The sequence below is a fragment of the Vicugna pacos genome, chromosome 11 (assembly GCF_048564905.1).
Source record: "Vicugna pacos chromosome 11, VicPac4, whole genome shotgun sequence".
Classification (NCBI taxonomy): Eukaryota; Metazoa; Chordata; class Mammalia; order Artiodactyla; family Camelidae; genus Vicugna; species Vicugna pacos.
The window spans coordinates 50,073,101-50,086,489 of NC_132997.1; the positions used below are offsets into that span (position 1 = coordinate 50,073,101).

Genomic DNA, 13,389 nt, shown 5'->3' on the forward strand with positions numbered 1-13,389 from the left:
TGGGTGAGGAAGAGGGGATAGCCCCGAATGATCCTAGGTTTTTTTGGTGCAACAAAGGGTAGCACTATGAACTGCGACTGAGAATTTCAAGAGAGAGGCTGGTTTACAGGGGAAGGTAAAGAATTCAGTTGTATATATCTTGAGTTTAAGGTGCCTCTGGACTATTGAAGTAGAGATGGTTAGCAGGCAGTTGGATATTCAGATCTACGTTAGAGGACTGAGGTAGATGTGGGAATCATCAACACACAATTAGAATTAAAACCATGAGAATGGATGAGATTGCCCGACAAGAATGTTACACAGAAAGGAACTGTGGGCAAAGGACAAAATCAAGTGGAACACTAATATTTACACAGCTCCGGAAGGAAATCTTAGGAAATGATTAGAGAAATAAGTAGAAAAAGTAGTGAAATCAAAGCTAAGGAAGTAGGTGGTTCAGGAACTGAGGGGTCTGCAGTGTCACATGGGACTGAGAGGGTCCAGTAAAGTAAGAAGGTAAATACCCATTGGTTTTGGTAAAATCGTGACCTTTGGGAGAGCTGTTTTATTACAGTGGTTCAACTAGAGGGCATATTAGAATGAGAAATAAGGAAGCGGAGAAGGAGTAAAGAGAAAGAAAAGGAAGAAGATGGGAGAGGAGGCTCCAGAAAGAAGGAAACAGCATGTGTTAAAAACTCTGAGGCAGTATGTTACTCTGCTTGGGCTGCTGTAACAGAATACCACAGACAGGGTGGCTTAAACAACAGAAGTGTATTTTCACACAGTTCTGGAGGCTAGAAGTATATGATCAAGGTGCCAGCAAATTGAGTTTCTAATGAGGGCTCTCTTCCTATCCTATAGACAGCCACCTTCTTACTATGTTCTCACAGGGCCTTTCCTTGGCGCTTGTGCAGTGAGAGAGAGAGAAAGCATGCTCTCAGACATGTCTTCTTATGAGGACACTAATTCTATCAGATTAGGGCCCCACCCTTATAACCACATTTAACCTCAGTTATTTAGGACTGAGAGACCTCATCTCCTAATATAGCCACACTGGGGGTTAAGGCTTCGATGTATAAATTTTGGGGGAACACAAACATTCAGTCCATAACAAGCAAGAAAGACAAACCTGGCATGTGTGAGGAACTGCCAGGGATCTGTTGTGGTTGGAGCGTACTAGCAGAGAGGAGAGTGGCCTGAGATGAGGTCTGAGAGGGAGATGGGGCCAGAACATGCAGGACTTCCTAGGCATGGAACGAGTTGGGGTTTTAGTCACAGTGCAGTGGAAGCTGTCAAAGGGTTGTGATCAGTGAAATGACACGGTTGTGTATATTTAAAGAGATGACTCTGGTTGCTTTATGAAAAATGGTTTGGAAAGGAGCAAGTGTAAAAGTAAAAAGATTGAGATTAAGGTTATTAGAGATTTCAGAAAGAGATGATAGGGCGTTTTTGAGCAGCATTGAGATTGGAGACTACAGGTTTGTGGTGGCACTAGTCAACACTGCTCTGTGATACCTTTTAGAGCTGTACCAGGTACAGGAAGAGGCAGATGGTAGATGAGTCAGATTCTGGGGTTTTGCCAGGAGATGGGATGGATAAACTGAAGCAGAAACTAGTAAAGAGGCCAAACCTCTTAAAGATCACACACATACACACACAACACACAGAAACACACAGAGCAATGCAAGGCTAGAATCCAAATCTTCTCATTCTCAGCCCAATACCCTTTCTACCTGATAACAGTTACTATTTGGTCAAGAGCAGGAAACTGAGCTGGTACTAAACATATTCCATGAGGGATTGCCAAAGTAGTGTGGTGTGGTAGACATGGAGCTAGGAGATTTGAGTTCAAGTGCTGCCTCAGCAATTTCCATGGACATGAGACAAATCACTTAACGTTATTGACCTCATGAATTAAGAGCCTTGTCCTAGATGCAGGCTCTAAGGGCCCTTCTAGCTTTAAAAACTCAGTAGTTGAAAATAAATAAAAAATAGGATTGCTTGCACTTACTCAGTTTCCCTAGTTATTAGTCTTTGTGCAGGAAATCTTGCATGAATAGCATCACCCCAGGTTGGTGGAAAGCATTTCTTATCAGCTGGACCTTTTCCTCCTAGTCTTAGATGTTGAAAAGCTGAAAGGACCTTTGAACAGGCTGTGAACTGCAACTGAGGGTAGACTGGTCTCTGAGAGAAAGTATCAGCTTCTGAGAGTTCAGTCCAGCCTGTCCCAAGGTGTTCCCGTGGCTGTGGAGGAAGACTCATTAATGGAAAGTGACAGAGGACAATATTTCTCTCCCAGAGAGAACTCCTACACTCCCTAGTACCCAGCTCATATCTGTTGGAAATTATAATTTCAGAAAATTGATCGCAAATATCTAGGTGGATTTTGTAAGATATACTCCTTTTTTTTTTTTGACCAGACTTATTTTTGAAATTTGCTCCAGGCATTTATTTGGCCTTAAAATAATATAGGCTAATTCATGTTTTGTTATAAATTTATGTTTAAAAGTGATAAATTGGATGTTGGAGATACCGCCCTTAAAGGAATAAAGTGCTTTAGCCTTGGCAGGAGTCAGTTTAGGACCTTGAAGACCTTGCAAAAGAGCTCTGAAGTTAAAGGACAAATTTTATCAGATGATGATAATCTAGGATGCTAAATGACTTCTGGCTCAGAATTTCTAGCCTGCTTTAGCAGAGAGGTGGAGATTGATTGTACTTTCATGTTGATTAAATAGTGAACATAGCAATTAGCTAAAATGAGAGTTAATGAAGGGCCTTTGCTCCTAAGGTCACCAGCCCATCTCTCTAGGACCATTTCCCATTAAAGGGGGAATCACCATCTGCTTTCTAATTGCTGCTTTTATTCCACTTTGAATTTGTTAACATAAAAATATAAGTTTTCACTTGGCTCACATGAACCATTTTCTGTGTAGGGTTCTGTACAAAATATCAAACCAGACCTGAAGGATTAAAGGGCCCTGTGGTGGTATTAAATAAATATTTGTGTATTACTTAATGACCATGCAGTGCTTCACAGCCATTTTTCTTTTTTGTCTCTCTAATAGCTTTGTTAGATCTCATTTCTCCTTTGAGGATATACAGACAGAGAAAGAGAAATTAATGACCTACCCAAAGTCTGGACTAAAATCCAAGGCTTCATATTGCAGATATTGTCCCTTTTCTAGCAAAGTTCTGTTACTCCTAATCACACTCTTCCTCTAAAGCAGTGCTTTCAGCCTGGTCTCCCAGTAGGATCGCTTGGGGAACTTTTCAGAAATATGGCTATTGGGGTCCACTTCAAGCCAATTAAATCAGAAGCTCAGTGGGTGAGGCCAGGCATCAGTAGTTCTTAAAAGGCTCCCCAGGTGCTTCTAATATGCATTTAGACTTGTGAGCCACTGCTCTGGAGGGGCCTGCTCCATCAGCGTCTCTGGCTGTTTTGTCCTTGAGTAATAGCTGGAAGAATTGGGGAACCTGCCATCCCTGGGAAAATTACTCTATTCATGCTGTGAGTAACCACCATGTTTTTACTCTATTCATGCTATGCATAACCACCATATTTCTTACTTAACAAAGACAGATTTTCTTTCTTTCTTTTTTATGAGAAACATGTTTTGTTTTGGCTTCATTTTAAAGATTGGTCCATGTCCTTTATCATATTTTTCCCCATTCCTTTCAATATCCTTTTTTCTGTGAATTTTTCTTCTAGAAAAAATTCTGACTCAGCTTTATTTTATTTTATTTTATTTTATTTTATTTTATTTTATTTTATTTTATTTTTACTTTCCATCCTCAGTGGCACTAGGATTCAAATCCAAGACTGTCTCATTCCAGAGTCCACAATCTTCCTACTGATGAATCTGCTTATTGCCATTTTTTATTCTCCATGATTTGAATAAGCTGAAGGGTTTGGGGGAAACAGGGAAGACAGTATTGCTAGACTCTAGCCTAGAGGTTCTTAGTGAGACAGAAAGATAAATTACAGAAATAGATTGTAAAGGACCTTGAATACTAGGCCAAGAAGTTTGGGATTTTTCCAGTTGACAGTGGGAAATCACTGATATTTTGTCAGCAGAAGGAATGAACACATGAAGGAAGTGATGTTTCAGGACAATTAGGTACTTGTAGAAATGTATGTAATGGAAATGGTGTAATTTCCCCCCTGCTGCCAGGCACCGACCAGTTGAAGAAAAGTGTGGGCTTTGCAATGAGAAGATGTTTTATTGGAACCAGACAAGCATAGTAACACCTCTGAAAGGGCACCCAAGAAACTGGTGACAGTGACCAGGGAGGGAGACTGGATGGCTGGGGTAAAGGAAGAATTACTCTGTATTTAACACTTTGTACCATATTCATAAATTGCATGATATAAAAATGATTTAAATGTTTTTAAAAACTAAGCAGAAGATTGAGCAGATGATAGATGATAAGAATAGTGAGAGGCACAGCTTATAAGGGAGAAGGAAGGAGACTCTTTCATCTCTTCAGTGGGCCGTAGAAGGAACTCAGGCAGTCAGACTGATTCCCAGGAGATGGATTTGCTCTAACCAATTAAAAGATAAGGCGGTAGAATCATCATTACAGTATGTTTGCACTGCCCATGGCCTGTCAGCGTTAGATATCTGGCTTTACAACTGACTCCAGAGGAAGCCAAATTTTCCTTACCTCTCTTCTCATAGTACAACTGCTTTTTATTTTTTAACAGTTTTATTGAGGTATAATTTATATACCATGAAGTAGATATAAATTATTTTAAGTGTACAATTCACCCATCAATGATTGTTAGTAAATTTACAGAGTTAGGCAATCATCACTGCAATCCAGTTTTAGATTTCTGTCACGCCCAAAAGGTCCCTCATGCTAGTTTCCAGGTCAATTCTCATTTCTGCCATAGCCCCACACAACCATTGGTCTTTTTCTGTCTCTATATATTTTCCTTTTCTGGACATTTCATATAAATGCATTCATATAATAATGTAGTCTTTTGTGTCTGGCTTCTGTTACAATATTTCTTAGGTTTAATCATGTTGTTCTTATATTAATAGTTTATTACTTTTCATTGCTGAATAGTAAATAGTATTCCATTGTATAAATATACTATATTTGTTTCTCCACTCACCAGTTGGTGAACATTTGAATTGTTTCCAATTTGGGGCTACTATAAATAACACTGCTGTGAACATTTAAGTACAAGTCTTTATGTGGACCTATATTTCCATCTCTCTCTCTCTTTTTTTTTTTTTTTTTCTTTTTGACAGTTTTATCTTTTAATTTCCATCTCTCTTAAGGAGAGTCCTAGGAGTGGATGGCTGGGTCATATAGTAAAATTACGTGTAACCTTCTTTCTAATAAATTGCCAAATTGTTTTCCAAAGTGGCTGCAGCATGTAACATTTCCACAGCAATGTATGAGAGTTCCAGTTTATCCACATCCTCACCGAAAGTTGTGATTGTCTGTCTTTTGGAGTTCAGTTATTCTAACAGGTGTGTAGTAGTATCTCATTGTGATTTTAACTTGCATTCCCTAATGACTGTTGATCCTGAGCATTGTTTCATTTACTTATTAGCCATTTATACATCTTGTTTGGAAGATGTCTTTTCAAATATTTTTTTAATTGGATTATTATTATTATCATCTCATTATTGAGTTGTAAGAATTCTTTATATAATTTTGGATACAAATCCTTGATTAGATATATGACTTTAAAATATTTTCTCCCAGTCTGTCATTTTTCTGTTTTCTCAGTATTTTGAAGCACACATTTTTAATCTTGAGGAATTCTAATTTACCAATTTTTTTCTTTTATGAATTGTGTTTTTGGTATCATATCTAAGAACTTGCCTTACCCAGGGTCATGAAGATTTTCTGTTTTCTTCTAAACATTTAATCAATTGCTTTTAGTTTTGAGTGATAATTCTACTTGCTTGTTTAACAACTTCCCTAATGTTAAATTCATTTTTAAGCAACATGAATAAGTGTTTAGATTGTCAAAATACAATTAGTCTTACCTTGTTTTTTTAGTCATCTAGAGCCCAACCTTATATAAGTTCTTTACAAATGTAGATAGATTACTGGTTTACTGAACAGGTGGTCACAGAATAAACAGGTCTCCATAGATATCAAGAAAACCCCTTTGATGCCAAGCCTAAGAGAAGGATATTTCCTTGTGACTATTATGTCTGTAGTTCATCACCTGACAATAGATTGTGCTTAAGCCGTAGCCTTCTAGTCTGAACAGCTTAACTCACAAAAAGCATATCTTTTTATTTTCCATTCAGAAACCTCAAGCTACAGTTTTATTCTAACTTTATTCTAATAAACCTCTGGATTTTTTTTTCTAAGCCAGTTACCAAGAAATAAGAATTTCATGACTGGCATCTTCCTCTCTTTAAGAAGGTCTTTCTGAATTCTATGTTCTATAAAATCAAGGCCCACATCCAACACAGTTTTATTTCCCTCACTGTTCCTGACATAGTGCTGAGTGGTTAATAAGTGCTCAATAAATATTTTTTAATTATCCCTACGTAAAAAAGGGCAAAGTGTTACATATTTTTATTTAATAGTGACAGTATGATTTGTATTCCACTGTTTCTCTAAATTGTCAGGTGAATAGCCACTGAATTCAGATTGTTCTCTCTGTCTGTCCTCAAATAATTCTCAGCATAAGCTCTGGTCTTGAGCTGCAGTACTTGATGTTTCATGATAAATTAACTAACAAGCATTGGAGGTTGTTTATCAGAGTGGGAAGCGTTTCCTCTGCCATGCCCTTTCTGTCCTGGGGGTTTTACGTTAACCTTTAGCCTTGGAAACCCTTTCATAACTCAACCCCTATCCTCCCCTTGCCTATGGAAATTCACACCCTAATAAGTACAGTAAAACAGCTTTAGCATGGCTTTTTTTTTATTGTGGTGAAATATACACAACAAAACTTACCATTTTAACCATTTTTAAATGGTTCAGTGGCATTAAGTACGTTCACACTGTTGTGCAACCAACACCACCATTCATCTTCCCAAACTGAAACTCCATACCCTTGAACAATAATTCCTTATTTCCTCTCACCCCCAGGCCCTGGAAACCACCATTCTACTTTCTGTCTCTATGAATTTAACTACTCTAGGCACCTCATATAAGTGGAATCATATAGTATTTGTCCTGTTGCAACTGGCTTATTTCACTTCGCATAATGTTTTCAAGGTTCATCTATGTTGTAGCATGTATTGGAATTTCTTTCCTTTTCCATTATATGTATATACCATATTTTTTTAATCCATTCGTTCATTGATGGACACTTGGGTTGTTTCCACCTCTGTATGCCTTTTGATAGAGAAGAAGGTATTAGTGTATCTATCCACAAGCATGTGATATTGTAGAACCTGTGCTTCTGGTCCAGTGTAATTCTCTTATAATGTTGTTTCTAGCCTAGGGCTTAGATTAGATAGCATACTGTGGCATTTGTACAAGGAATTAGCCCTGGGTGGTCTAGATCAAGACCATGAAAGTGACCTCAGGTTAGGGAAAAATGCTTTAATACAGACTTTTCAGTTCACTACCAGAAGTCATGGAGCTTGGTACATAGTAGGTACTCCATAAATGTTTGATTGAATGCTTAAATACAGGTGCACCACTGTTCATAATTGCCAAAAAACTGGAAATAGCCCAAATAGAATAAATAAATCATGATATATTCACACAATGGAATACTTATAGCAATAAAAATGAATGAACCTACAGATATACACAGAAACATGGAAAAATCTTAAAGACGGAAGCCATCTATAATAAAATACATATGCATGGTTCCATTTATAAAATTCAAAACCAGACTCCTCAAACATATGTTTAAGGATGCTTAAATAGATAGTAATGCTATTTTTTACAAAAGGCAAGGAAATGAATTCTCTAAAAGTCAGAATAGTTGTCATCACCAGGAGAAGAGGCTCGTGACTGGGAAGGGCCATGCTGAGGGAGGTAGAGAGGCTTCTGGGATGCTGATAATAGTCTGTTTCTTGACCTGAATGGAGTTTTTATGGTGGTTCATTTTACAACAGTTTGTTAAGCTGTACATTTATATTTTATGCACCTATCTATATGGTCATCATATTCCACAATAAACAGCTTTTTCAAGTTCTGTGATTCTAGGGGAAAACAACTAAAAGATCATGTGACATAATCATAAACCCAAAATTGACTGATAAAATGAGAACAACACCATTGGCCAGTTTGGAGAGTACCAGGAAAGTACTACAGATCATCTATATTAAGGTTTCCTTTTTATGAAGTCACCGATCTGTATTCCTGGACTTTGTAGTTTGGGGAAATGGAAATCGAAAAAGGAACAGTACTAAGTAGAAGCCAGTCAACATCTGCAATCCATAAAGGACCTGATGTTTCATTAAAAGACATTAACCTCAGTGTCTCCCCAGTGTTACTCACTTCTTAGAAATTGTGTTCATTTCCATCACAGCATGATGTGTGAAATGGGAAGTAGGCAAATAGGACAAATCTTTCCTGTAATCTCTGTTTATCCAACTACTCTCTTGAGCCATCATAGAAAGTAGAATTAAAGATCAGCGAATCTTTGACCAGCTTTTGAAAAGAGTTTCTTCATTCACAGAATTTCATCAGATTAAAGTTACATGGCAATTGCTTCATTAGCAGCTTTAAAATTGAAATAATGAATAGCTTTCCCAGTTGCCTGGGTTCTACTGAATTCTGAAACCGTTCCCATGTATATCACTGATTTTGGTGATTCTTTTATTAGCTTAACTAACCTCAAAAACTTAGCTGGCCTATGAGTAGATTATTAAAATGGAAGTCTTGATGGGTTTTACTTAATAAGATGTATAATATATCAAGTGGCTACAGCTCATTTAGGAAGTGTCACAACTGATATTGTGACTAATCAGAGGGCACAGTTAGAAATATTTTCATTAAAGATATCCAGTCATCACTGTAAACAGTTTCATGTCAAATTTTACATATAAGAGGAAGGCAATTCGCCACCATGCCTTTCTCAGAATAAAGTTCCAGAGTTTTGTTCCCCTGCTGCATACAAATTTGACATTCCTTGACTAACTTGTTCAGTCTCTGTTCTATACATAGCATAAATTTCTGATTTATAAGGATGAATAACTGCCCAGTTTTCTGCATTTTATACTGCTTTTTGTACAGGTTCCTACCTGACTTACCACTGCTCTCTTCTTTTAGGGTCTGACATTTCAGGAAGTGGAGAACTTCTTTACTTTCCTAAAGAATATTAATGATGTAGACACTGCATTGAGCTTTTACCATATGGCTGGGGCGTCTCTTGATAAAGGTAATGTATTAGGTGATTACCCTTCCTTAATGGTAATATATAAGTCTTACTTGCCAAGTGTTTTTTGATTTGTTTTGTTTTGTTGACATTGCATGAGCCTTGCATTTCGCCCTAAGAGGCCAAGTTCAACAAATACATTTTATTGTGCTAAACACTATAGTCAAGGCAGATGCCCATCTTTAAATGATTAGTCTTGGAAACAGGCATCTCACCTGAGGCACACTGCGTGAAACTGCAGAAGTTCTCTCATCAGAGCCAGAGTCATGACATATATAATGTGAAGCTGAAGTCAGTATTCATTTTAATTCATTCTTTGTTGAGAAGGAATGGTTTGACTTATTTTTTGTATTAAAGCTGGGTTTTTGTTTTTTTTAACATGAATCTAACTCTGAGAATAGCACCCCCTCTTGGCTAACTTCATACAAATTCAGTTCCAGTTTGTACAGACAATGTGAGAGAGCAGAGGAATTGAAAACCAGTTTTTTCCCCAACATTTTATTGTGAAAAATTTCAAACATTCATAGCAGTTGAAATAATTATTCAAAGAACATCCATATATCCAGCTTAGCTAATATTTTGCTGTATTTCCCTGATAAGATATCTATGATAAGATATTCATCCCTCTATCTCTTTTTTGACACATTCAAAGTAAGAGACCTAAATGTCCTTCACTCCTAAATACTTCAGCATGAATATTAACTGAAGTTCAGTAGTTATGGACAGTTCCCTTGTGCTCCTTCACAGTCAGTTACTGCCCCCAGTTATCAGGAGGCAACCTTAATTCTGTGTCTTTTTCCACCATAGATTAATTTTATTTGTTCTAGAACTTCATACAAATGGAATTATACAATGTACACTCTTTCTAAAGTTTCTGTCAGCATGTTTTAGAGATCCATCCATGTTGTTGCACTTATAGTAGTTTGTTTCTTTTTTATGAATAGTAATTTGTTGTGTACATACTCTACGATTTATTTATCCACTCTTCTGTTAAACACCTTGGCTGTTTCCAGTTATTGGCTATCTTGAATAGTCACTATGAACATTCCTGTGTTAGTGTTTTTGAGAACATGTATTTTCTTTTATCTTGGATAAATACCTAGGAGTGAATTACGGGGTGCAGAGGAAGGTGAATATTTCATTTATAAAGAAAACTGTCAGATCCGTTTTCACTAAGAATGTATAGCAGTTCATGGTTGTTTCACATTCTTGTCAACAGTTGGCAGTATCAGTCTTTTTTAATTTTAGTGATTCTGGAATGTATATAAAGGTGTCTCATGGTGTTTTTAATGTGTATTTCCCTGATACTTTCTATTATTGAGCAGCTTTTTGTGTCCTTGTCATTCAGTATCTTCTTTGGTGAAGTGTCTGTTCAAATCTTTTGCCCATTTTTATAAGATTGTTTGTCTTATTATTGAATTGTAGAAGTTCTTAATATAGAATAATAATACAAGTTCTATATAAGATACATATTTTGTGAATAGTTTCCTAGTCTGTGACTTTCCTATTCATGTTCTTAATGAAGTCTTTCGATTAGCAGAAGTTCTTTTTTTTTTATAAAGTCTAATTCATCAAAAAAATTTATTACTTTCTAGTCTTAATAAGCTTTTATCTAAACCAAACTTTGACGATCTTCTCCTGTATTTTCTCCTAGAAGCTTTCTTGTTTTAGCTCTTGTATTTTATATATAATCCATCCTAAATTAATTTCTAAATATGGTGTGAGGTAGATGTCAAGATAATCTTTTTTCCACTTGGATATTTAGTTGTAGCAGCAAAATTTGTTTAAAAAGCCCTCCTTTAGTTTGCTTCGGCACCCTCGTCAAAAATCGGATGACCTTTTAAGTGTGCTTCTATTTCTCAGCTCTCTATTCTGTTACATTTATCTATATGTCTATGTTTGTATCAGTACTCACTGTCTTGATTACTTTATAGTGGCTTTATAGAAAGTCTTGAAGTATCAGGTATTATAAATTCTCCCAATTGGATTCTTCTTTTTCAAGATTGCTTTAGATATTTTAGGTCCTTTTTATTTCCATATAAATTTTAAAATCAGCTTCTCACTTTCTACGAAAAAGGGAGGTAGGATTGTAATCACAATAACATTGAAATATATAGATTAATTTGGAGGGAACTGACATCTTAGTGATAATGAGTCTTTCAATTCATGAGCATATTATCTCCATTTGATTTTTCTCATCAGTAGTTTGTAGTTTTAAGTGTATAGATCTTGCACATATTTTTAAAATTTTATGCCTAGGTATTTTATAGTTTTAATGCTATTAAAAATGGAATTTTTATTTCATTTTCCATTTGCTGGTATTATAAAATACAATTGGTTTTGTATATTGATTTTTTTTTTTGGTTTTTTTTTTTCTTTTTGTTTTATGAGGGGGAGGTAATTAGGTTTATTTATTTATTTATATTTGGAGGAGGTACTGGGGATTGAACCCAGGACCTCGTGCATGCTAAGCATATGCTGTACCACTTGAACTATACCCTCCCCCCCATATATTGATCTTATATTCTACAATCTTGCAGAATCTGCTTATTCTTGTAGTTATTTTGGGAATTCCTTAGGTTTTCTATGTACGCAATCCTTGCATCTACAGAGATAGCTTTGCCTCTTCTTTTCATATATGTGTATGCCTTTTTGTCCTTGCCTTGTTGCATTTGCTTCAATCACCAGTACAGTGTTGAATACAAGTGGTTACAGTGGGTATCCTTGGCTTCTTCTTGATTTAGAGGGAAAACATTCAATATTTTACCATTAAGTTAGATTTTAGATAAGACCGTTCATGGATACCCATTATCAGATTAAGGAAATTCCTTTCTCTTCCTAATTTAAAAAAGGTTTTTATCATCAATGACTGTTGAAGTTTGTCAAATACTTTTTCTATATATATAGGAATGATTATATGACTTTTCTCTTTTATTTGCTTAGTATGGTGGATTGCATTGATTATTCCTTATTATCCTGAAACAAACCTCACTTTTTAATGATGTATTGGCTTTTTATATATTGTTAAGTTTATTTCTAACATTTTGCTAAATATTGTGGAATATTGGTCTGGAATTTTCTTTTCTGTAATGTTTTTTCAGGTTTTGTAATCATAGTATACTGTTCTCATAAAATGAGTTGGGGGCTTTTTTTCTTTTTTTTCAGAGTTTGCAAAAGATTGCTGTTCTTTCTTTTTGAATTGTTTGATAGAATTCACCAATGAAACTGTCTGGGCATACAGTTTTCTTTATGAGAAGGTTTTGATAAATATACAAGAATAAATAAATATACAAGAATTCACAGTTCTTGTTTTGTGTAAATTTTGATAAGTTGTCTTTTTTTTTTATGCATTTGCCTGTTTTGTCTGTTATTGAATTTGTTAACATAAAGCTGCTCATAATATCCCATCATTATCCTTTTGATATCTATAGAATCTATAAAACTTGAAATCTCCTCTTTTACTCTTAACATTGGTGAATTATGTCTTCTCTCTCTCTCTTTTTTTTTTCTTTTTCAATCCACCTAAGGGGTTAGCAATTTTGTTAAACTTTTCGAAGGACCAATTTTTGACTTTGTTAATTTTCTCTATGGTTTTTTTCTGTTGTGTTGATTTCTGCTCATAATTTTATTATTTCCTTCCTTCTACTTATTTTCGGTATACATTACCTTGCTTTTCTTTTTGTAAGCTACTTACAATGGAACTTTACCTGCCTTTTCTAAGATAAGCCTTTGAAGCTATAAATTTCCTTATGAACGTTGCTTTTTCTACATGCCACAAATTTTGACATGTTCTATTTTCATCACCATTCTGTTCGAAATTTTTTCTGATTTTCCTTGTGATTTTTTTGGTGACTTATGGGTTATTCAAAAGTATGTTGCTTAATTTCTAAATACTTTGGTTTTCCTAGATATACACTTGTTTTTAATTTTTAATTTAATTCCACTGTGGTCAGAAACAATCTATAAAATTTCAAAGCATTAAAATTTTGTTTTATGACCCAGCATATGGTCATTTTTCTGATGAATGTCTCATATGCATTTGAAAAGAATGTGTATTCTGCATTTTTGAATATAGTGTTAAAAGTATCAATTAG

The 13,389-nt window shown here is 35.5% G+C and overlaps 1 protein-coding gene across 3 annotated transcripts in view; it reads left to right on the top strand.

Moving 5' to 3' along the window:
* MICU1 (mitochondrial calcium uptake 1) overlaps window positions 1-13,389 on the top strand; it is a 191,805-nt gene that overhangs the window by 160,315 nt on the left and 18,101 nt on the right. For all 3 annotated transcript variants that reach the window (XM_072971337.1, XM_006212857.4, XM_072971338.1), the window contains one exon: window positions 9,190-9,298. In XM_072971337.1, coding sequence (XP_072827438.1) covers window positions 9,190-9,298 — 109 coding nt within the window. The remainder of the gene's footprint in view (window positions 1-9,189; window positions 9,299-13,389) is intronic.